Genomic DNA, 24,236 nt, shown 5'->3' with positions numbered 1-24,236 from the left:
CGAGTATATACCTTGTCGTTTTGGCTGCACCTATGAGAGAGCAACTAATCAGCTGTCTGGGTGACGCTGTGGGAGACTAGAAAACTTGTAAAACAAAGTAATGACTGGAAGTGAATTAAAAATTTAAGGTACCATTCAATGTTCATGGAGCCCCTGTAGTGGTAACCACAGATGGGATGAAAACGAATCCAAAGAGCTTGCAATTGTGTACACACCGACAGTAAACTACTTCTGGTCAATCAATTACCAGTACGTGGAAGAGAGAACATATCACTCCCCTCAATAGCCAGGGATGTATCTCTTTACAATAGATTGAATTAATTTACCATCCCAGTTCATGTGATGCTATCCCCGCTGATAAGTTAGCCGGTCTTTGCCGGTTTTGACCGATACTAAAACCCTAAACACCCCAAACAATATCAAAGTACCTTTTCCAAGGTTCAAGCTACTTCTGGATTTAGTTTTAAGCATAGTGGGCCATGAAACTGACCCCCAGCTGTTGAGACAATCTCAGGAAATATGTTGGTCATTAGGAGGGAGGCCTACGTCTTCCTATGTGTACCTCTCCATATAGCGTAGGTATGCGGTATTAGCTCCACATTCGCACAGAAACATTAGGAATTCTATCTTAAAAACTTGAAAGGTAGGAAATGTCCTCCATACGGGAAGTCAAGCAAAGTGTAACATGTAACAAGGTATTTTCTAGGATCTCTGGTTCATACAAGTAGTAATTCGACGGTAAAGTTGAAATGGTCTCAGCAACTAGAAATTCACATATCACTCGAAAAGCTACACATCAAGTATTACACGATGATTCCGAAAACTGCGACAATTGACAAACTTCCACTCAACAGGAGTACTTGAACTTGAAGGATATCTTCGGCGTTCCTGTGAAGTTAGAAGGCACAACATAGGAAACATTATACACTCGGTTATCTTCGACAGTAGCCCCGTAGACGACTGGCTGTTTTATCAATCCATCTGCGGTGATGTTCACATCGAGGCAAGGCACATCTTCGAGACCATTGACAACCTTCTTCTTGATGAGCGTCCAACTAGGTGGCAACTGCGCAAGTGCGAATGTGAATATGTCAGTGCCATCTTGAGTGGTATTTAGGTACGAGATTTCGAGGATGTTGGGCCCGGCAATGGCATTTATACTCGATGCTGTAGGGTAGAGACTGAAAAAGGTCATATATGGATATGGAGTATGATCCTTGTCGCCAGCCCACTGGACAATCGCTGGAACATATTGCTGTCCACGATTGACAGTTTCGTTTACCTGTTCGGCGCCAATCATAAGAGGAGAGCTGATCCATGAGGTCACGATTCGAACCTCTGCATCAGCACCGAGGGCATCAGGGGCACGTTTTGTTAGCATGCGCTCTCCCTTCCACTCCTTGCGAGACGAAAGCCATGTGGCATTCTCGTGCGAGATGTGGTCTGCAACAATGTCGACAACAAGGGCTAGGGCAGCACCCTGGGTAACATCGTATAGCAAGTCTGTTTCGAGCTTGTTGGATTGGGGTCCGTTTCCGTAACCATACAATCCCCACCAGAAGTAGTCGATAACAGCCGAGTTTGTGACCACATCACGAGTATAAGCACGATCGTACTGTTATATAGAGCCTCGTTAGCAGACGGAACGAACTAATTTGCGAGTTAAGGGTAGGTCACACCGGTCCCGCTAGTCGGGCAAGGTAAGGGCTGTAGTGGTTCGCGATATCTTCCCACAGATCTGTCAAGATTACTTTGGCGTTCTGAGTCATTGTGGCATTTTTTGGGCCGTATTTGATGGCCCCTGCAAGGGCCCAAATATCCATCCCGTAGTAGGTGGGTGCATTATACTCAGATAGCACGTTAGAACCGGTGGATTTGAAGAGCTCTAGGATGGTATTTCCCTGCTCATTGGCATAATTGATAAAGGTCTGAGAATAACATGTGAGTTCTAGTCATCAAGAAAACAAAACCACAGCATTTTCATACCTCGTTTTGGCGACGTTCACCAATCCAAGAGACGTACCAAGCACGCATAAGAGCTGGATTAGAGTACGCTGGGGTCAGGTTGTCCCCTTCCGGAAACGAACCATTGCGACGCATAGATCCAACAGCTGCAATCTCCAAGCTGTCTTCAATGCGAGACACAAGGCTGGATCCTAGCATATCAGAAAACTCCTCGACAATCTGCACGAGTTGCGTTCCGATGAATTCTCTCCAGTTAGGATCGTATGTATTCTGAGGTCTCGATATCAGTTGATATGCTCCAAGACTCGGTACATCAGACACTTACATAGATACTTGGAGGATATAAATCCGAGTCCGGGGTAGGATATGGCTCGTCAGGTGAGAGCTTAAATGTACCATACCAAGCTGACTCGTAGTCGTCACTCATTTGGCATGAGAGGCTAGAAATAGTGGATCAGCTTCAAACAGAAATCAAAATGAAGGGTATCAAGCTTACATATTCTCAATGGCTGCTTTGGCATTGGATAGATCGTTTCCCTTGTTTCGATACAGCAGACCGGCAACGTACCAGGCCGTGAAGCGAGTTGACCAAGGGCCATTGTCGGAATACCAGATATACTTGTAGGAGTCATCCCAGCGCAGGTCATTGACGTAAATGGACCAGTCAAAGAGATCCTGCGCGTCTGTTTCATGAATTCATTAGTCAACACTGATATAAAAAATTTCCAATATTTGCCTTACTTGGAGACAAGCTCTTAGTAATTTGAGCTCCTGAAACAACTGTCGCCAGGATAGCACTGGCTGCAAAGCCCAAGACACCTTTCGATCTCATTTTCACAAGAAGATTACCACCTCAGTCAGAATCACTTAGTAGTGGTGAACCAGCTGGATCAAGTTTCGTCAATTACGAACTTCAATTATGAGAAAGTCATGGAGTGATAGTTTCATTTTGTAACTCAAAAGTGATCCAACTGTTGAGGCTAATTTGGTAGCTCATTCTACGGAGTATCGACTCCATCTTAGCCGGTCAATAAATCCGGTGATAACCTTGGAAACTTATGAATCCCCAGATTTACCGAAGTCCACCCAAATAAACTTAACATGAAACTTTTTGCGTCAATTCTGTGATAACGTTGGTAACTTGGACCACATTATCATCCTGAGCCCGGCCAGACATGGAAACCCCGCTTCGAGAAATTGCTTTGTCAGATATGTGCTGATACTCTCTGCGGCGGGCCTGATTTCTACTTACCAGTAACCCTAACCGGTCTATAACGAACAGAAAGCCTTTTAGGGGCCAAGTTGATACATGTATCTCGGGAGGAATGACTTCGATCAAGGCTATCTTAGAACTGAGAATGTGTGTGATCTTCACTTTCGAAATCAAAGTAATTCAAGCTGATATCAGGGTATATACGGATAGGCGTCCTTTCGTTATAGCCAGGTTCTATTCTAATTACCATTTGAGTGGCAAGATCTGTGCATGTTTTGACGGAAACCCTAACAAGGGCAAGAGTAAACTCTTGAGACAAAGCCAATGCTGCTCAAGCACGGAGAATTAAAAGTATTTCGCTTCATAGAGAGTAAAATATAGTGATACAAACGCTCCTAGCCGTATGAAGAAGAATGCGACTCGCGAGGGTCCCAGAGTAGCTTTACTTCATAAGATTCCTCAACCATACTTACCTAGGCCGTGTCTATCTTCTACTAGCATCATGCACTATTCTGCTACCATTCCTATCTTGACTAGCCGGCAAAGTTCGGTAATTTCCCCTCACATTCAACGGCAATCCTTTGAAACATGCGTGATAAACTCCAATCAGTTTTTGATAAGGGGGGTTTGCTATCTCCAGAACCTTGATGGGAACACCACGCCACGTTTTGCGGGGGTTTGATAGACGTCGCCCTTCGATACTGTCTCTACTAGTATAATTGTACTTTAATAATTGCTTGTCCGGTGCCTGTAAACGGATAACATTTTTTATTTTCATTGTTCGTCTCCTGGCTAGGTACTGCACACAATGGGTGCCTCCGCGCCAAATACAGAGTCGCCCTTGATAGTCGGTGCCTTGAAGAACAAAGGTGCCACTTTCTCATGGCTTTCAAATGCTGGTATTGTTAAATTGAACTTGATGCTCCTTATTTTTCAGATATCAAGTTATGCTACGGGTTATGATGGCTCTATGATGAATGGGCTTCAATCCCTCACCACCTGGCAGGATTCATTCAACAACCCTGGAGCCTCTGAGCTTGGCCTGTAAGCATAACATTCCATATATATTGCAAAATCGCGGCGGCTTAGACTATTTTACTACAGTTTGAACGCAATACAAAATGTCGGTCAGCTCGTTACCATGCCAATCTGCGCCTTCAGCTGCGACAGGTTTGGCCGTCGCCCAGTGCTTTTTGTCAGCGCTTTTATCCTCTTGATAGGAGTCGCGCTCCAGGCTGCAGCACAGAATGTCGGAATGTTTATCGCGGCGCGAGGTATCATCGGCATGGGTCTTGTCCTCAACATCACCGCGGCACCACTTTTACTTCTGGAGCTAGCATATCCTCGCCAGCAGGGGCCTCAGGTAGCAGTCTACAACAGTCTCTGGAACCTGGGCGCCTTGGCAGCCGCGTGGATTACGTTCGGTACCTTTCGGATTGAGAGTACCTGGGCCTGGCGCATCCCATCGCTTCTACAAGGTCTCTCAAGCGTAATTCAGATTGGGCTTTGCTTCTTGGTTGAAGAGTCACCGCGATGGCTTATTAGCAAAGAACGTGACGAGGAAGCAAGGCGGCTGATTTGTAAATATCATGCCAACGGCGACGAGTCGGATCCCCTTATCATTCTCGAAATGGAAGAGATTCGTACCGCTCTTCGCCTCGAGGCTGAGGCAAGACGCAATACATCTTATTTGACATTCTTCCAAACCAAGGCTAATCTCAAACGGTTTTTCATCATTTTGTGTGTTGGATTCTTCTCGCAATGGAGTGGCAACGGTCTCATTTCGTATTATCTTACTTTGATTCTTGACTCAATCGGCTACCAGGCCGAGAGCACTCAGACACTTATCAACGCACTACTTGCACTGTGGACATTGATCTGGAGTGTCATTTTTGCCGCTTTGATGAACAGGTTCGGTCGACGTACTCTTTTCCTTATTTCCACCGCTGGTTCGCTCGCTGTGTATGTCGTCTGGACAGGTCTTGAGGCCACCTATGAAAAGAAGACAGCGCTGGACGGGACGGGAGGTGATGGCTACGCCAAGGGAGTTTTGGCCATGATCTTCTTGTTCAACTTCTTCTATTCAGTCGGATGGACGCCCTTGCAGGTAACGTATTGTATTGAGATCCTGCCCTTTGACTTGCGTGCCCGGGGTCTTGTACTGTACAATTTATTCGTCGCCCTTGCCAACATTTTCAATCAGTATGTGAACCCAATTGGCGTGACAAACAGCAAGTGGAAGTATTACATTACCTATGATGTTTGGCTGTTGTTTGAACTTGTTGTGGTATACTTTCTTTTTGTGGAAACGGGAAATCTCAGTCTGGAAGAAACTGCCGTTATTATGGATGGACAGGAGTATGAGAATAGACTGATTGAAGGGGCGGTATCCGGGGCTGAGAAGAAGCTTCATCAGGAACCGAAGCGCGATGTAGCAGTTGAGACTAAGGCACTGCCGAGCGATGGATAGTTTGATGTAGTGAATAGTTTGGTAATTTTGCTGTTTATATAAAGACCCTGAGCAATCAAGGTTTTCCAGGTGTTCCTGCAACTCCATACTGTAAAGGAATCCTATTTTTGCAGCGAAGCAGCGGTATGACCCAAGGGCATGGATCAAATATAACTGGTAGTATAACTATCTAGTTGACTGGATCCGTCTCATTTGTTAAGATACTCGACTACATTATCCTCCTCTCTGCGTCTTCCGAGCGAAGCAAATGTAAACAGCTTGTATGTTTTCATCTCACTTTCCTGATCCAGCACGAAATAGGCTACAAGTCATCTTCCCAACACAGAATATCTTCAGTGCATTTAGGAACCGAAGAAAAGAGCAGAGCTCAAGATAGTGCGGTCTCTACTAGCATGGATCTGTCTGTTTATCTCCGTCTTGATCATGTGGAAGGTTTACTTATGGAAGAAGAAAACATATGAAGCGGACCAATTGAGGAAGAGGGAACGTGAAAAACAACTGAAAAAAATAAACGGAGGAGCTCAATGAGGAAGATGAGAAATTCCAAGGACTTATTCAGCAACAAAATCTAACTTACTTAATCGACGAGATTGGTCATATCCAGAAACAACAAGCACCACTGGATATAAAGGAGGAAACGGTCTCCATCGATGACTAGTACGACAACAGCGACGATAAGCTAAAGTCCTTACGGCAAGAACTTGATTACTCTGTCCAGGAACTATGGCCTAGTCGAGAGACTAGACGATATGCCCGATGGGATGGATTACTGGAAATCATTATTCGCCAATGAACCCGAAGATCCTATCCTTGCTCTGAAGTGTCGGGTGAGAGGTGGATGTTGCGGACAACCATGTGGCTGGTGCAAAAGAGTTCGTCGCACGGCTGCTAGGGAATCTTTGCCGTACTGGAGTTTGAGGGAAGATTGTCCGGATGTTTATGTCAATTGTAAGGAGGAGTGTAGATGTTGTCAGGGGTATTGGGGGTTTAAGCGGGTTGAGAGGAATGAGGATGGGTCTTTGACGTGTGTTTGATGAGTTGATATGTGGCTTGTGTTGGATTGGAATATGCTGAGGTTATAGAAATATTACTCGCCTTTGTGAAGTATTTCCACTTTTTACGTATATAAGTACGTAAATCGATGCACTTCTTTGCTTTTGTTGCTCGTCCGTATGTAGTTAGCGCAGAATAACATCGCGTCCTCTTAAAAAGCGATCTTGAATAACTTCATCCCAACAACATTTCCTCACCGTCCAAACTCCAATCCATAAATACACATACATTCTTAACTCAGAAGAAATAGAGAAGAAGAAAGATGTCCCGCCCCATCCTCTCCCGCAAACCAGATCTCCTAATCCTCATCTTCTTCTCCCTACACATCTTCTTCGTCACATTCGTCGACTGTCTCGATCTCTGGCCCGAATGGCTCTCTACATCCCCGTACATCCCATTTTTCACCGCGGGCCGTTTGCTACGCGATTTTTATTTGCAGAAGTATCAGGATAAATTCCTGGTAGAGCAACCGGGATGGTTTGTGGTTTTTACCTGGTGCGAGTTGGGGTTCCATTTACCAGTTTGTTTGTGGGTCGTTAGGGGATTGTGGAATGGTTTGTCCCTCTTCCTATTTATCTGTCTCTGACCTAGCAAAGAATAGGGGATGAACTAATCCGGGGAATTGTTAGACGATCCTCTCGTCCCTCTAGGGATTATTCCCTGGACCGTCGAGACTTTTTTCACGACTTTGCTTTGCGTTGTGGAAATTTGGAAATGGGATGATCGCTCTGAGGCGATTAAATGGGGGCTGACGGGGTGTTATGGACCGTATTTACTTATTTGTAAGTTTCTTTTCCGTCCTTCGCTGTCGCTCAATATCTGTAATTTTCTGCTGTGGGATGGAAAGCTAACTTCTGTAGCCGCGTTGTTGTTTGTTGTCATGTATGGAAAGGTAAAAGAGGCGTTGCTCTTACAGAGACAGCAACAGGTCAAGGCCAAGGGGCAGTGAAAATGATTGTCATATCGCTGATCTATCTCATAAATTTCCAAATCATGGTCCATAATAATACACAAAAAACATAGAATCAACCTCCAAGCAGGAATTCAATGGCCTGATCTACATTGCCATTACTAGCATCCAAACCGGATATCGCCTGCTCACGACTAAATCCCAGTTCCGTAATCTTGTTTATTGAGCTCGCTGACCAGCGTGAAGACGCCGACTGCTGTGAGGTTGATGTCTCGCTGCCCAATGTTCGAGTTTGCTGTTGTTGTGCGGGTGGCTTCTCGGCTTGAAGTGTGACGGCGCCGGAGCGCGCGCCGATTTCAGCACCGTCTGCTCCACGAATGAGTGGTTCGTCCTCGAATTCGTCCTGGAATTCCTTGGGGATGTCGGCTTCTCCTAGAAAGGGGACTGCTTGGTCTTGAATGACTAGTGCGCCTCGTTTCAGGTCAATACATGCTTGATGGCGCTTCAGCATGTCTAGACCTAGGAGGAGATCAATGTGTTTTCCTTCCATGACTGTGAAAGAACATGGTAGAAACATAGAACCGATTTTTAATTGCGCCGAATGTACACGTCCAATGATCTTGGCTGTTCCCACTCCTTTTGCAATACCTCCATATCGCTGGTCGACGAGGCGCATGATATTACAAGCTGCTGCACACTCGGGCGACATGATTGTTACCTGAGCACCAGAATCGACGAAAGCTTTGATGGGTTTTCCATTGACTTCAACCGGAATGTAAAGCATAGTCACTCGGCCAAATGCTGCGAATTGTTAGCTGGAGCTCAAAAGAGTATAGACAAGGCAAGAAAATGTACACTCTGGATGATGTTCCATAGCATTATGTAGATTCTCGGTGACAGCCTGCTGTCGAATAATCTCCTCAATCTCTCGCTGAGCATCCACATTAAATGGATCAGCATTAAGAGCTGCAATTTTGGCCTCCTTTTCACGTTCCAGCTCTTGCTCCCTTCGCTTTTGAGAAAGTAGCACTTCCTGAAACCGTCGAGGGTCGTCTGCAACCGCTGCCAACTCTGGGTTCTGTCGACGCACAGTCTCCATAACACGCGGATCACCTAGCAAGTTTAACCGGAGAGTCTCGGTATCAAACAAGGGCTGTTGTTGTTGTTGTTGTTGTTGTTGTTGTTGTTGTCGCTGCAATGCTTGTGAATTCCCTGCAGCCGACGAAGAAGGACCACCACCCAAACTCCGTCCAGCGGCCTGAGGACGACCCATCCCGACATGAACCAAGAGCATATCTCCTTCTGATATTCCCACTTGTTCTAGCGTTTGAGTATCATTGTTGAGTAGCTGGTTGTTGTAGACTAATCGTTGTGAGGAAGGGGGTATGTTTGAGTCGCTTTCAATGACGGCTTTGAGGACTTCTAGTGTCATGTCGCCCGCTACGTCAAGGGATATGATGTCGGCGTCCGACTCGTCGGGTTTGATGACGCTTACGGCGATGCGCCTGAGCTATTAGACATTTTTTCTAAGTACTTTTCAAAGAGAAGATATATGCTCACATCTTGATGGTATGTTTAAACCCCGTTGTTCGTTCACACGTCCTTGTCGAGAGATAAGTAGATACTGCGGAGTTCGGTCGAGCGGTCGACGGAAGACGAAGACGAAGACGGCGGGGTTTTTTGATGACAAGCTGGCTGAATCAAGCACGAATAATATAAATGCAAGAAAAGAAAGTCCAGCTGTAATTAACGAGCAGGCAAGAAAGAAGATGGTGAGTTGTTATAAATGCAAGGGCATCGTTAGTCAGCGAAGAAAGAGCTCGAACTTCGCCGACTCAAAACTGGTCACGTCACTAGCGTCGACGCTAGAAGCAAGAGGTCCAAAGAGGATATTTAATAACGTGTACTAAGAGAATGACTGACAAGTCTGGGGCTTTGGCAGGGAAGTTGTCTCCAGGTGGGCCATTAACGACGGGGGCTACCAGAAGATGGTGGTGAGGAGGATTGTGAGGAGAATGTTGGAGAGCTCAAGCATAGCGTGGAGAACAATTCCGGATACGGTGAGGTGCATCTGGCGGCGCAATCGTCTTTATATTCTCTTCTACCATTACTGATACTCAACTCTATCTAGTTAGAGAAGTGATTTATTATTGTCTAGATCTTTGTTTCTACAGATTCAGTAAACGATACATGGCGTCCAAGTCCGAGCTCCGTAGCACTCCGATATCATACAAAACACATGAAACAGAATAGTTCAACAACAGGGCTTATGACAGCTGGATTTTACATACCCAGTCAAAAGGAGCTGCATGCATGCAGCCTGATTCGCATGGGGAACATCAAGCAGCCACTCGGAAAGCGTGCAATATGCAAGTAATCACGCTGGTTGTCTTTTGTGTATATCATGCAGAACCTGGCTATAACGAACAGAAGGCCTCTGAGGATCCAAGTCAGATACTTAGAATTCAGGGACGAGGAGCACCCCGAAATGATGATCTATCTCATATTGATCATTAGGGTGCTCTTCAGTTCCATATTAAAGTAGTCAAGGCTGAGATCAGTATAAATCTGGAGAGGCCTTCCCTTCGTTGTAGCCAGGCTCTACTGTATCGGCTTTAGAAATGTTCGTCCACTCAAAGAGTCGGTAGATGAGATGAAACAGGCAAATACTTGGCTGAAATGAGCTTATGCAAGCCGATGTCTTGCATTCATGCGTAAAATGGTGTCACAGCATGCTGTAATGGTCAAAATCATTGTTTTTTTCTGTCGAAAAGATCAAAAGATCGTCTGTAATTTATGGCTCAGCCTTATCGCGGGGTATCCAATTACGAAAGATACTGGCGTTATGAGTGTCTTATAATGGACAGTACCGTAATATTACGTCCCGGTCACCAGATCTTTCTCTTCTCGACGAATTCCTCGTTCAGATCTGGTCTGCATTTGGCATATCAGATCAGCTGAGCTTCAATTTTCTCAATCGAACATCTCCGCTCATATGTTGCAGGCGTATAACAGATAGCTTTCGTCTGTAACCTTCACTCTTTTTTCACCTGTTGTATCGGTACGTACAGCGGGGTCCAAGCTCAGATTGTGTATCTTCAGGATTTGACTTCGGTTCGCCTGGAGACACCCACCTTGTTGAATTATACGCATATTCGGTTCGTATGAATACTCTTGTCCAGGATTTCTGGTTAGATTGCTAATTAAAATTGCGATTCCCCAGATCACAAGTCTGTGAAAATTCGGACCGGATCAGTCCCTTGCAATCTTACCCTACCTCAGCCATTCACACCAATCAACAGCGTAATGGCGGAAAACATGGCATCACCGCCTGCTGAGAGCGGGTTGGCCGAGTCCGATGAGAATATCATGAGCGCTTCTACTGCCAGCGAATTAAGTCGAATCTTCAACAGCGCCGGCATCATTCCCGGGCCGGGCGGTTATTTGTCATTCAACCCGCGTGACGACGATGACGATGAGGAGGACGAGGATGTGGCTGAAGATTTCGTTGCCGTTGATCATAATGATGCTCACGACTATTCCTATCTTTTTCGACGACCATCGCGAGGAAAGCAGCGCACACCCTTGGACGAACTCTATCCTTTCACTAGCGTTTTGACAGTTGGTAATGTGGAAGACTGCGTGACGGTGGAAGAAGCATTCCCTGAACACGAACGTGCTTCACGAGAGAAGGTGGGTTTGTAACATCCCGGAAGTCAGAAGTGGTACTAACCTGTGACACGTCCAGTTTGTGTATCGTCTCACAAAATGCCCCGAGCTGAGTCTAGGGATATTCTCATTGCCAATTCTCGATCGAGATCAACCCAAACCCCGGCCCGAACTGATCGCACACATTATTGCTACCCGTACGTCAGCGCCACGAGTCACAGAGGAATCGATGGCTATTCCCGAGAATTGGCAGACCAGGAAGCGGAGTCTCCCAGACGCCGAAGAGAAGAACTACGTCGGACATGAAGATCAAGGCGGCACGGTAGCATTGCACTCGCTTGCTGTCAAGGAGGAGCATCAGCACAAACGGGTTGGGTCCACGTTGATGAAGTCGTATATTCAGCGCATCAAGGAAGCGGCGATTGCAGATCGGATTGCGCTGCTTGCGCATGACCATATGGTGCCGTTTTATGAAGCTCTTGGATTTGTGAATTTGGGTCCGAGTGCTTGCACATTTGGTGGTGGTGGCTGGTTCGATATGGTGAGTCTTCTTTTCTCCTTCTGGTAGCACATCGCTGACTGATTTTGCCTAGGTCCTCGAATTCCCGAAAGATCAGGCTTCCGAGTGAGCCATAACTTCTCGGCGTCTGGGATAACTTCAGTGTCAGGTGTGACTTTTTGTGCACTCATGATTGCTCAAACATCTCGTCTTATATTTCTGGTCTTCAGTTTGGGGGAAAAAAAGGGGGTGAGGCGTTACGTGTCTGATTTGGTCTATTCGCTTGTTTTGGGTCTGATGCAATGGGTGTGGCAGATGGCATGGATGGTAAGGGGATCTGGGGTTGGCGCTCATACATGCACGATTGGGGTGACAGATTTGTACAATAGGCTATCTTAGGTTGCTCTAAGGTTATGAATGATCTATTTATTTATATAACTCGTCTCAATAAAAATGAGGCTTTTCGTAGACCTGAAGTTCCTCCTCCCACACCACATACAGTTGAAACATGTTTATGTCTCCACCTATTCACCGGCACTTCATAGTCACTTCTGTACCTAGGTATCTACTTGAATAATCAATCTACTATTCACTATTTAATCAAATCAAAGCCTACAGACATCTCGTCTAGTCAAAATTTCCGATATAAATCAGCTCCAACTGCCGCACACAACAGCCTTCACCGCCTCGCGAAAACCTTCCCTTGGCGGCAGCATGTGTCCCGCTTTCCGAACCCAATCGATTAGAATTTTGATACAAATATTTTTTTTTCTCCTCTTACTCTAGCAACAACAGGCTTGGACGGATTGTTTTATTAGACGCTTGTCCGTTGCCCATCATGAAGACTACGTGGAAGGAGGTATGTCAAATTGTCTCTAATACGAAATTTTGTTTCACATTCTAATGTAATCGATAGATCGCTCCTGTGCCAACCAGCCAGGAATTTCTCGATATCGTCCTCAGTCGCACACAAAGACGACTTCCGACCGTTATTCGTGCTGGGTTCCAGATTAGTCGTATTCGAGGTATTTTCTGTCGATCGGAATATGCTTGGGGACAATAACTGACATCAAAAAGCGTTTTATACTAGAAAGGTCAAATTCACATCGGAGACTTTTTGTGAAAAATTCCAGGCTATCCTCGATGGCTTTCCTCGTTTGCAGGATATTCACCCTTTTCGTACGTATTCCTCCTTGTATATGTTGATTATTTCACGATCAGCTTCCTAATCATTTTATTGCACAGACAAGGACTTGATGAACACATTATACGATGCGGACCATTTCAGAATTGCCCTCGGTCAAATTTCTACCGCCAAGCATCTTGTAGAAACCGTCGCTCGCGATTACGTCCGACTCATCAAATATGCACAGTCACTTTTCCAGTGCAAGCAGCTTAAGCGTGCGGCTCTCGGTCGCATGGCCACTATTTGCAGACGTCTCAAAGACCCCTTGTTGTATCTCGAGCAGGTCCGACAGCATTTGGGTCGTCTGCCGTCTATCGATCCCAATACCCGCACACTTTTGATTTGCGGATATCCGAATGTCGGCAAATCCAGCTTCTTGCGTAGCATCACCCGCGCCGATGTTGATGTGCAGCCATATGCGTTTACCACCAAGAGTTTGTTCGTCGGACACTTCGATTATAAATACTTGCGATTCCAGGCGATCGATACTCCTGGAATTTTGGACCATCCTCTCGAAGAGATGAATACTATTGAGATGCAGTCTATTACGGCTATTGCGCATTTGCGGTCTGCTATTTTGTATTTCATGGATCTGTCCGAGCAGTGCGGTTACTCTGTGGTCGATCAGGTCAAATTGTTCAACAGCATCAAGCCGCTGTTTGCGAACAAGCTTGTCTTTGTCGTGATCAACAAGATTGATGTCAAGCGTCCCGAAGACTTGGACGTTGAGACTAAGGAGCTTTTGGAAAGCGTTTTGAAGCAAGGAAATGTGGAAATGCTTCAGCTTTCTTGCACCACTACCGAGGGTGTGACCAACGTCAAGAACGCCGCCTGCGACAAACTTATTGCAGAGAGAGTTGCTCAAAAACTCAAGGCGGGCACAAACAGCAGTGGAAACCCAAGCGGACGTCTCGGCGAAGTTCTTTCACGAATTCACGTCGCACAGCCCATTGGCGGTGTCCGCGAGACTTTCATTCCAGATGCCGCCAAGAACCTCAAAAAATACGACAAGGAAGACCCCAACCGCCGAAAATTGGAACGTGATATCGAAGAAGAAAACGGCGGTGCTGGTGTATACAGTGTCGATCTGCAAAAGAACTACACCCTTGCAAACGACGAATGGAAATACGACAAGATCCCCGAAATCTGGAACGGCAAGAATATTTATGACTACGTTGATCCTGACATTGAAGCCAAATTGGCTGCTCTCGAAGCCGAAGAAGAGAAACTCGAAGCAGACGGATTCTACGAATCAGACGACAGTGTCGAAGACGCCGAAGACGCCGAAATTCGCATGAAAGCAGATCTAATTCGTGAGAAGCGAGCATTAATGAAGAACGAAGCCCGGTTGAGAAAATCGCTCAAGAACAGAGCCGCGATACCACGCAGTGCCAAAGCAAAGAGACTTTCCGAGATGGAGAAAGCACTCGATAATGCTGGTTATGATACTTATGATGCCGTGGTGCGCGCACAGAGTCAACAACAACCTTCTCGAGGCCGTACATTGACTCGTGACGATGACGCCGACGCAATGGACGTCGATTCCACGTCAAACCCACGCGATGCCATCGCACGGGCCAAGAGCCGTGCTCGCAGTCAAGCAGCCACAAACAGATTAACAGACGGCGTTACAGATACAACATCACGCAGCAAGGCCGAACGCTTAGCGAAATTGGGACAGAAGAAGATGAATCGTATGGCGCGTCAGGGTGAGGCCGATCGTCACCAGACTGTGGCATTAGCGAAGCATTTGTACTCTGGTAAGAGGGGGATGGGGAAGACTCAACGTCGTTAATTTGTCTGGTCTTATATCAAAATGGTTCTCTTTTTATTAAGTAATGGATGGCGTTTCTATCGGTTGTGTCATGGGCTTGTTTGTTCGAAAATATCATGATTGTCGAGACAAGGTAGATATGAACTGCGTTTCTTTGTTTCTGCGCCGAGGTTGGGTGAACTCATATATACATGACCTCGTAGACCTTCCTGTAGAACCGTAGCCTGAGCCAGCCTTTTTGGCATAAAGCCCTAACCCTACCGCGAAGCCCTAATTCGGCGGCTATAAACAGAAGTTCTTATGACTGGTCATCGCGTCGTGTACAGTTCTTTGGTTTGTCCTATGCTTGTCAATAAGTATAAGAATACTTCTATCTGGGACTCTTCGAGGACTGTTATGGTCGTACCAAGTACCAGCTTAGATGTGACTACCCAGTAATAAATATCATTCATTCATTCGTTCGTTCCCAAGGACACACACAATCAAGACTAGGATGAATACCGCAGGATGGTGTCCGGTCATGTAGAAACGAACATACCGATGGGCCAGCCTCTTGAAACTGAACCGACACTCAGTTTCAGAATTCACGGCCTATCCGCATTTGTGGCCTTGGACAGCAGATCTTCTGTCCCATTTATAAATTCCTTACTTGCATCGGGGAGAAGAGGCCACAATTTTAAGAGATCGAGCTTTTCGTACTTGTGAGCCGTTATGACTCTAATGCCGGTCCACTCTCAATCTCTTTACCCCGTCTCCAATTCTGTTGATGCAGTCGCATATCGGTCGCGTGCTCATCCTTCCTGTCGATAGATCCGACGCCGCCTTTTCGGTTTGCTTTTTCAACGTCCTCCCAGAGATCTAGTGCCGAAAGTCTCCAACTCCCCTAATATGACCTTCTCCTTTTTCAACTTCTCAACGTCCATTGCTATACGAACCTTATCATGTGATTCTTTATTTTTTCATAAAATTCATTCGACGGAGAAACCACTAAATCAACCTCCTTGTTTAATGCGCTTTCGAGTCTTTCCTTCACCTCTCCTATCTTGGACAGGTCGGATAGTGTGAGTTTTGTGTCTCCGAAATCTATCACGAAATCGATATCGCTACGTTCTGTTTGTGTCCCTTTTGCGTAAGAGCCGAATATGGTGTCAGTAGAGATAGAAATTTCTTATTAGAGAACTTATGTTTGTGCAGCAGGTGGGAAGGATATGTGAATGTTCTGGCTTGCAGCAAACATTAACAATCAGGATTACAGCAATTTGTAATAAACCCCTGGAAGCCATATACTATTTAAAGAGAATAACAAACAAGCATCTACTCACACACATATTTTGCTATATTACTGTTCTCCGTATTTTTAGCAACTTTAACGACTGCGACAGGGATACACTGACCAAATATGCAATATCTTAATGCAGCCCATAAGAATGCGTTGTTCCACATGATATTGACAAACCAATCAAAGTACACAACTATCCGCTGTAACCTGCAAGGATTAATAGGATGATTACACTAGAGCACTTTAGCACGATACAGTATTATTTAGGGTCAGGGCTAGGGCTAAACTAACCTTATGCAGTCCAAAGTCATAACACGTCTAGGCGGCCATCCACTATTTATAGAGAAAGATACCAACAAGACTAGTTTATTGATGGACATCAAGAACTGCGTGTTATATTAGGCCCTCATATTCCTTTGTTTGCCTGCTCAGCAACACTTGATCCTCATACACTGAAAGTGTTAATGGAACATGGGGGGGGGGGTTAAAACAAATACTGTCGTTCACACGACAATTGATCAACCAGAGTTAATTTATCGTGTTGGGATAATACCCCAACTGCAGCGCGCAAGATTTACAGCATTACAATTCCTCTTTGATCCTAGTCTCCTTGAAAGAGCCCAGGCATATATCAAACCACTTGAGATTAGCAAGACAGTTATCTTTTTTGATTCTAAGAGAACTATTTTTGGCGCTGGATTGCATGATGGAGTTTCTTCAGCTCTATGAGCAATTCAAATATACTGAAAAAAATATGATACACTATGCTAGCCACTTATACCTAGAATACACGACGTGGGTGAGGCTTATATTATATCTGAAATACGGAAACCGGGAATAGAATCATCTATCAGAGTTGTATATGCTGCAGAGGCTCTTAGTATTAGGGTCAATCTATCCGATATATAACGATCAGTAATATATGGCCTTCCAAAGTATCTTCTTCCAGCCACTCTACTACAACGTGGTGGACACGCATGTTGAAATCAACAAGAAGGTGAAATCATCGTTTTAGTTGATGCCTGGACCACTGGTGATTGAGAGGACGCGTCTAAGCGGACAGAAATTACTATTGAGTCATCTAAAATCGATAATGACCTAGAGGAGGATATAGATGACGAACTAGATGAAGACCAGCTAGTTACACAATCTACTGCTGCAGAGCGAGAGCGTTGAACCAGATTACCTCAGCTCTGGTACGATATTTGCAACCACCAGCAGTGTATATAGCATAGGGTTAGGGTTATGTCTCTGAATCCTCGAAGCTTTCGAGGGACTCTGAGTGCTGATTCGGAGATCAAACAGCGATTGAAAGGGTGCCAGCAATACTGCAAGTAGACTCATCCTCTTCAAGTCCTTATCGAACTTACTCTCGCAGTCTTTTGATGTGGCTGTGCTATCGAACCGCACCTGAAACGGCTGATGAGCAATCTCTTCAGGTCCTTGTTGAACTTGTTCTCGTAGCCTTTTGATGGTGCTGCGTTATCGAATCACACTTGGAATAGGGCGGCGATTGCCCACCTGGTACAGAGGTTCCACTCAATCATGGCATGATATGCGTGATCTTGCTAATCCGTTCTAGATACCTTGCCAAAGTTTCAAGCGGGAATTCTACAACCTCTTCTCGCAGACAACGGCGAGGCATTATCAATTCTTCCTGTCCTTTCTCTCCAATGTCCAGCAAGAGAACGTTGAGAAGTATCTTCAGACGTCAGCGTGTCGCGCCATGGGAGGAAGAAAGATGTCTCCGTAACCAGGCAAAGGTGAATAGTCCATCGGAGCCCGGAGACATCAACATCAGGTCTTTTTCACATGGTATCGCTAGAAGGAGACAACTGGTGGCGATTTTCATCACCACCAAGTATAGCTGTTCCAGCCCAATCGCAGCAAAATGTGCTGACCACGAGCATTTTTGGACAAAGGCGTAGATCCCACCATGACAAAGGTACGTCTCGACATTGTCAGGAATATGGAATGTCCTTTTATAGGTTGAAACGGCAATAATGCTTGAGGAGGTGATGTTGACAGGATGGTTCCTTCACCTGTAGTCTCCAATGCCGCCTACCTACCGCATGTATTTTAGCGCCATTGGGATTTGGATATAATGTTGGGCTTTTGACCAACTAGACCAAAAAGCTGCGCGCATACTAGATGATCTAGTATGGATGTAAATAGCTGGCAAAGGTGATATGTGATGTGAGGTGATATTCCCAACATATAATCTCGCTCGCTAGCGAGATTATTCCTCTTCCCAACACACACACACACACACACACACACATCTGTTAGATAGAGCAATACACAGAAGATTGCGCTCATCCATCTCAAGAGGTGATGTGCACAACCCCCGTAAATCGGTATCGCTGCGCATGTTGCTAACCCGCTAGCCTTCCTCGAGGAGACGATACCGCCTGTGACGGTCGCTCAAGACCCAAAAACAACCTTATTCCTAGGCGTAGCTGCATTGTCGGAGAAACTAAGTGTGAGGAAAAGAGAAAAGCTGGCGCTGGGCCATGAGGCTCTTCAAATACATACTGTCATGGGATGAAGGCCTTATGGGAAAAGCGGTCTAGAATGGCAGAATTGCGAGATCATATCAACTTGTTTGTAGCTTAGACCTTCCCTTCCTCTCTTACCAAGCTTAGGATTTTCATTAGAATAAGCTTATCGAGACGTCACACCGCCATCCGTCGATGAATTTTCCTGCAGTGATGCAGAGACTTTATACCTCCAGGCATAGTTCGGAGGTACACAAACACTGACGCTTTCTTTTTGATCTCGCCCAGCTCGTCTTCTGCCGTCACTGTCCATAGAAGTGATTGAGTAGACCCTAGACATGGCACAGATTTGATGAACCAGTCTCTTTTGGTGCCGTAGTCTCCAGATTGAAAGCTCTCTGTCAGATGTGCTGAAGGCCCTCTTGCTTGTCCTGGGTATTTCACCGTCGATGGCACAACCATGTGGAGTACAGTAAATGTGTGTTTCCAGACGCAACTCGCAGGCAGACATGGAAGTTCTTAGTCGCTCAATTTGGCTCGAACTCTTGTCTCTGTCGAGCTTTCGAATTGGTTGCTGACGCTATTCTGGTATTGTGGTATGTAGTTTTTCTTGACGAGCGCTTTTTGCCATTCGTGGAGGACTGCTGACATTGATTGACACGACCATACATTTGGAGTGGATTGAAGGCCGTCCAGGAACCTGTTGAATTCATCCAGGCCACTGAAGATATTGAATTCTTTCACCAGCGCAGTACTTTTGAAAATCGTGGTGTCGGCATCATCCACTGCTGGTAGTAAAGTCTCAACCGCAGTGGCCCATATGATCATGATACAGGATCGATCACCCTTCTCATGCAGGGAGAGATGGGAATAATAGCATGACCCGTCGTGTGGGCCTGTGAGACCTCGTGCTGAGGAATGTAGGCCACTGGATCACTTATCCAGCTCGAGGATCCCGAACAGCCCTTGGCAGAAAGCAACCGGGACTTGACTAAAGCCTCATACCATCCAGTTTTCCCACTGCATTCTCTGCATTTTCCATAATGTTGTCAGCAGGATATATCGTGGCCGACTCGATGTATGTACCCATCGTACTACCATTCGACAATCGGAATCCAGCATATCTGATTCTCCGCCTCCTGGTACTATACAGACGGAAAACTGGTTTGTGCCGTATAGGATATCGTAACACTGTTAGCTGACTTGTTTGCAAACACGTAGGAGAGAGGAATTGAGAGTGTTGATCCTCGACATCTGGAGTTTTGGTATCTCTCGGTCCCCGTGGATATTGAATGGAAACCTGGTCTTTATTGCATTTGTGTTTCGGTCGATGAAATTTCCCATGCCCTCCACAATTTATCCTTTGGGGAGACAGTAATGGTACACCTCCATACGCAGTTCATATGGTAGAATCAAGAAAGTCGTTGGTGCTGCATGGTTGAAACGTAGTCAATCCTAATCGTGAGCCTGGCTGGTTTGATCGCAAGTGGAACTTTTCAGCTGCCTGTGATTGAGCAGAGACAGATGAGATCTCTGTGCTTCCCACTATCGCACGACAGTCGAGGTATGCTTAAACTGGGGATTCAGTGCGACCATAGCAAGCTCGTGCGATGTCGAAGAGAAATGGTACTTGGGTCCTGATGGCTGTCATTCGACGGTCATCCCGGACGGCAAATCCACTAAGGGGTTCCCTTTTTGGTGAAGTGATACTTTTGTTGCAACTTGAGTTCACGTTGGTGGAGAACACACTTGGTGTTTTGACCCGTAGTTTGGGCCATCAAGCAGGGGATGAGAATGATGAATCTCTGCAGTTGACTTCATAAGTACCCACAACCTGATGCATTGTGAGGATCTACAGACGGATGGCGGTGTTGAACAGAAGTGAGAACCGGAAATTAGACCGTTCGGCCAAAAACGAGGGCCCGTTATGGGGTGGTAATTTGTGGTGTCAATAGGCATGTTGAGGCATATTCCCGGCTGACACAAAGGGAACCAAATCTTCGAAGCGAGGGAGAAAACGAATGCATGTAACAGCTCAGGATGCTGATATGTACCCGGCAATGAATCTGAATCCGCGTTAGCAATCGTTACCCGACGTCTACTGCTGTTTATTGGCGAAGATGACTCACATTGTGGAAATTTTCAAACGCTATCCGAAACGATCACCTCTTGTTTCCTGAGAACGAGTGACCCCAAAGATCTTGCTCAAGATGACAAGTGGTCATCCTCGAATGGGTTTGCGTGATTCGGACCCTGTGTCTTTTATTTGTTAGAATTGGCCATTTGCTGTAACTATCCGGGATAAGTCTTACCTTCTTCAGCCTGCTCCATGTCTGATGCAGTAGCACTGGCACTCGAGCTGTGGATGCCGAGCCTTTGCCAATATTCAGGCCTATATAAACGTTACACAAGATTATCCTAGAGCAGAAGATTTGACCTACTGTCTCGTCATGCATCACCATCACGCTTCGGTCTCCAACTTCTTCTGGATCAGGTCAAGTCAAGCCTTTCCGAAACCTGCGAACCCTCCTCGTACGCAGCATGATGAACAAGTCTACTGGAGAGTCGAACATGAAAGATCTGATGTTTGATCCAAAATCGTATCGCCATCCTGCTTTATTAGCATTGTTACCAGATGTTTTGAACAGGCCTGGAGAATACATACTTCAACAGAAGCCTCAGTTCCTGGAGAGGAAGTACAAATGAACGACGCTGAACTTGGTTCGGTGCTCAGTGGAAGGCGACCAGACCAGTTTCGCTTTCGTAACCAACAAAACCGGGAGCATAATGTCGGTAGTATATTCTCTTGGTTTTCTTCCACCATGCGGACATTGGGAATTGGAAGACTCTCGAAATTGTACGATTAGAGGTACCGCCGATGTTGGTATACACGAGGACCTGTCCACTGCTCGTTGTTCACGACGCATAAAGGGTCGATTCCATAATTGGAATCCAAGAATATATCGTGTCCCACAGCTCTAAACGAGGGTGACTAACGCCGGGACCAAGCGAACATCGGTTTATCCACCGGCATGAGGCCAAGAGCATATCCCCAGGTACGAGATGCAGGACACTGTGTCCGAAGGAAAGAAATCGAGCTCAGATCAAAAGTCCGAAATGTTGCTTTTAAGGATGATCGTCGTTAATAGTAAGTACTCATGTCAAACAACATTGTAAGAAACACGCACTGGATGCCCCCAGGAGTGCTCAGTGCCTCTTTCAATTTCCCCGGGAACGCCGTTTCGACCTCTATAAGGACATTGCCTTACGGCAAACATACAGTGAGGAATGAAAGGCAAAGTTTCCACACGAGCATGCATCCCAGTGATGAGGAAGTTGTGACTATCATTCATGTACGGAGCATCTATTTGTTTCCAGTTAGTGAAAGTTCAAGAGACCGTGATAAACAGAAGTACATACAATCCAGAAGACCTTCTCCGGCCCATGAAGAAAGAAAGCTTGCCAAGTAGGCTTCGAGCTCTGCAACTCTAGGATTAACTTGAGACTCTTTGCTGAAATTTTACACGGCTCTATCCTCGGGGATTCCGTGACCGTCCGCAGACTGTGGTGATATGGTCGAATGATGTGGCTATGCATGTGGTCAGCTGAATCAAACAGAGCAAGATCAGGCTTAGTCTGTTTGAGAAGACCAGCGAAGTGCTTAGGCAGGGAGACGGCCAGAGTACATAATACCTTGTGATAGCAGCATTGCCGTTCTTCCGGTACCCCTTGATCCCAAAACTCAGTGGGCGAAGTTCTATCGATGTCAGACACTGAAGGGACGTAGGATGTTCGACAGTATAGAGGCATAACAACCCTTGGCTTTGCAGCAGCCTGACGTATGGTGGTCTCAAGGATTCTATGTGAGAGATATTCAATCCTAGATCTGATACGCGGACTGTCGCTCATATTCCCTGACTGCGTACTGCATGCTAGAGCCTCATTGCCCTGCTGCACCACTGGGCAACCTGTGGCCTCCTTAATCGGTATATCCATGTCCTTGGTCGCCAGAAGTCTTCCAAGAAGGTGAAAATAAGGTCTGATACGCACATCCGGAGAAGGAGTAATCCAGTCGAAACAGATAGTCCCGAGCTCATTAGCTTCCAAAACGAAGCTTTTCAGCCCCGGATAATCGAGCACATTATAAGTTAACTCCTTTGCGTCAACATTTGTGGACAACCACTTTGGCAGGAACTTGGACTCAGAGATATTCAATCCAAGCTCCGATATGTGTGACTCGATGTGGTTTGTGATATAATACATGTATGCATTGTATTTCCCTGACATCAAACACATGCATTGTGATGTTGTGCATAACGATGTTGTATTAACAGAAAGAGGATAACATCATGAGCAAGAAGAACATGTATACAAATATGGCCTGTCTGACTATGCGAAAAGAAAAAGAAAGTCTTCTTGAGCAGGGGGGAATGGGCTCCTTTTATGTTTCTCAGCAGGCGGTGAGCGAGTCCGACTCTGGAGAATGAATCCTACAGAAAATGTGCAAAAAATTGGAGCTCTACCAATTGTGTGTCATAAAAATTTGGAGGTGTAGTGTCTTTTAGGACCAGGGGTTAGATATGACGTGATTTACTGAATATCCAACAAAGACTCAAACAAAATCAGTATCACACTTATGGATTACCGCCACCTGTGAAGGGCTTCTAAGCACGCCCCGGGCACTAGAGTGTTCACCGATGAGAGATCTCTTTGTGGCAGGAGAAAACATTGGAGGGTGAGACACTAAAAGCAACTGCTAAGGACGCCCGGGGCGCTGAAACAATCAGCGGTGTAGATCAAAAGGATATGTCGGAGGCTGGAACGGTCTGTTAAGCTGAATGTTTTTCGAATTGCACACAGAAGGGATGAATGCTGTTGTCCTCCAATTCGGTTTTGCGGCGCAGATCCCGTAACCCAATCTCGCCGCGACATGTGGGTTCATGTAGTGACCCACTATCTGGCTGGTTATCTGGTTTGCGACTTGTTCGGGGTATCTTTACCCATATGCTATGCAGCCTCTGCTAAATGTAATTATCACCCGTGTTACAGAAATAAGCAATACAAAACTTTGATCGTGTATACATTAGTCTAGTACAATACTATACGTAAATCAAGGTTGCCTCGAAGTCCTTCTTGGCATGGGGTTGAGAAACAGTCAAAAGTGAATGACCCCGACACCGGTTTTGCCTCCAAGTGTATAGCTGTTTGTGACTACTCATTGGGTATTTACCGTAATCTCCACATAAAATGGGTTGGAAAATGTCTATATTTAATCATGTCTGTGTTAGATGCTTCCTCTATTATGCAGTCAGCAGTCTTAGGGCTATCAGGTTAGTTGAGGTTTTCGGTATTCGAAAAAAAGACACAGTCCCAAGTTGCGAAAAGTATACTTGCTACCTAGTAGCTGGTCATTTGCGCTTTTCCTATTCTCTTCTTACGCTTACTCCATTGTAGATGGTGGCTGGTGGAACATGGCAATGTTTATTAAACATGATTCGGTAGTAAATCTTCTGAAATTGAGAGCAATAGTATCAATTCAATGAATAGCTTTGTGTAACTAGAAGACAAATGTTTTCTTTTTTTTTTGTATTTGCAAGCCCACAGATTACCATCTTGTTACTGTAGTGTAATAATATGACATATTCCCACAGTGCTTGCAGGAGTTCTTTGAATGGACCTTTTTGCATGATGCGTTCAACACCCAGTTCGTCTTGACAAGA

The 24,236-nt window shown here is 45.7% G+C and overlaps 6 protein-coding genes across 7 annotated transcripts, besides 3 other annotated features; 4 read left to right on the top strand and 2 right to left on the bottom strand.

The window, feature by feature from the left end:
• Positions 1 to 847: 847 nt before the first annotated feature.
• On the bottom strand, positions 848 to 2,797 carry TSTA_039000 (uncharacterized protein; the record flags this gene model as incomplete). The annotated part of the gene is made up of 6 exons (XM_002481085.1): positions 848 to 1,615; positions 1,680 to 1,928; positions 1,987 to 2,235; positions 2,291 to 2,405; positions 2,462 to 2,648; positions 2,707 to 2,797. The coding sequence occupies 6 exons, from the start codon at positions 2,795 to 2,797 to the stop codon at positions 848 to 850; spliced, it is 1,659 nt and encodes a 552-aa protein (XP_002481130.1).
• Positions 2,798 to 3,986: 1,189 nt separating this feature from the next.
• TSTA_038990 (sugar transporter, putative) lies at positions 3,987 to 5,648 on the top strand (the record flags this gene model as incomplete). Its single annotated transcript, XM_002481084.1, has 2 exons — positions 3,987 to 4,222; positions 4,283 to 5,648. 2 exons carry the CDS (start codon positions 3,987 to 3,989, stop codon positions 5,646 to 5,648), a joined length of 1,602 nt encoding a protein of 533 aa, XP_002481129.1.
• A 1,248-nt stretch (positions 5,649 to 6,896) lies between these two features.
• On the top strand, positions 6,897 to 8,412 carry TSTA_038980 (integral membrane protein, putative). The gene is made up of 3 exons (XM_002481083.1): positions 6,897 to 7,255; positions 7,352 to 7,483; positions 7,562 to 8,412. The coding sequence occupies exons 1-3, from the start codon at positions 6,964 to 6,966 to the stop codon at positions 7,648 to 7,650; spliced, it is 513 nt and encodes a 170-aa protein (XP_002481128.1). The 5' UTR covers positions 6,897 to 6,963; the 3' UTR covers positions 7,651 to 8,412.
• TSTA_038970 (DNA damage-inducible v-SNARE binding protein Ddi1, putative) lies at positions 7,434 to 9,682 on the bottom strand (the record flags this gene model as incomplete). The annotated part of the gene is made up of 3 exons (XM_002481082.1): positions 7,434 to 8,412; positions 8,467 to 9,116; positions 9,594 to 9,682. 3 exons carry the CDS (start codon positions 9,680 to 9,682, stop codon positions 7,727 to 7,729), a joined length of 1,425 nt encoding a protein of 474 aa, XP_002481127.1. The 3' UTR covers positions 7,434 to 7,726.
• Positions 8,000 to 8,407: a mobile genetic element.
• Positions 8,766 to 8,806: a microsatellite.
• Positions 9,683 to 10,547: 865 nt separating the features above from the next.
• On the top strand, positions 10,548 to 12,223 carry TSTA_038960 (GNAT family acetyltransferase, putative). 2 transcript variants are annotated; one of them, XM_002481081.1, is made up of 4 exons: positions 10,548 to 10,769; positions 10,835 to 11,304; positions 11,360 to 11,821; positions 11,874 to 12,223. In XM_002481081.1, exons 2-4 carry the CDS (start codon positions 10,918 to 10,920, stop codon positions 11,907 to 11,909), a joined length of 885 nt encoding a protein of 294 aa, XP_002481126.1. In that variant the 5' UTR covers positions 10,548 to 10,769; positions 10,835 to 10,917; the 3' UTR covers positions 11,910 to 12,223. The 2 variants fall into 2 exon arrangements, with proteins under 2 accessions (XP_002481126.1, XP_002481125.1); XM_002481080.1 differs by having other exon boundaries at positions 10,548 to 10,773.
• A 394-nt stretch (positions 12,224 to 12,617) lies between these two features.
• On the top strand, positions 12,618 to 14,902 carry TSTA_038950 (nucleolar GTP-binding protein (Nog1), putative; the record flags this gene model as incomplete). The annotated part of the gene is made up of 4 exons (XM_002481079.1): positions 12,618 to 12,638; positions 12,696 to 12,804; positions 12,857 to 12,958; positions 13,025 to 14,902. The coding sequence occupies 4 exons, from the start codon at positions 12,618 to 12,620 to the stop codon at positions 14,758 to 14,760; spliced, it is 1,968 nt and encodes a 655-aa protein (XP_002481124.1). The 3' UTR covers positions 14,761 to 14,902.
• Positions 14,903 to 18,272: 3,370 nt separating this feature from the next.
• Positions 18,273 to 18,299: a microsatellite.
• Between the last annotated feature and the right edge of the window lie 5,937 nt (positions 18,300 to 24,236).

The sequence above is a fragment of the Talaromyces stipitatus genome, genomic scaffold, assembly GCF_000003125.1.
Source record: "Talaromyces stipitatus ATCC 10500 scf_1105507295541 genomic scaffold, whole genome shotgun sequence".
Taxonomy (NCBI): domain Eukaryota; kingdom Fungi; phylum Ascomycota; class Eurotiomycetes; order Eurotiales; family Trichocomaceae; genus Talaromyces; species Talaromyces stipitatus.
Note: the sequence above shows the minus strand (reverse complement) of the source record. Positions and strands in the feature narration are given on the sequence as shown.

Excerpts from the sequence above, each read along its gene's own strand:
- TSTA_038980 (XM_002481083.1), top strand. The coding sequence starts at position 6,964 with ATGTCCCGCCCCATCCTCTCCCGCAAACCAGATCTCCTAATCCTCATC. Across the intron at positions 7,256-7,351 it reads CGTTAGGGGATTGTGGAATG|GGATTATTCCCTGGACCGTC; the intron begins GTTTGTCCCTCT and ends TCGTCCCTCTAG. Across the intron at positions 7,484-7,561 it reads TGGACCGTATTTACTTATTT|CCGCGTTGTTGTTTGTTGTC; the intron begins GTAAGTTTCTTT and ends TAACTTCTGTAG.
- TSTA_038960 (XM_002481081.1), top strand. The coding sequence starts at position 10,918 with ATGGCGGAAAACATGGCATCACCGCCTGCTGAGAGCGGGTTGGCCGAG. Across the intron at positions 11,305-11,359 it reads AACGTGCTTCACGAGAGAAG|TTTGTGTATCGTCTCACAAA; the intron begins GTGGGTTTGTAA and ends TGACACGTCCAG. Across the intron at positions 11,822-11,873 it reads GTGGTGGCTGGTTCGATATG|GTCCTCGAATTCCCGAAAGA; the intron begins GTGAGTCTTCTT and ends GATTTTGCCTAG.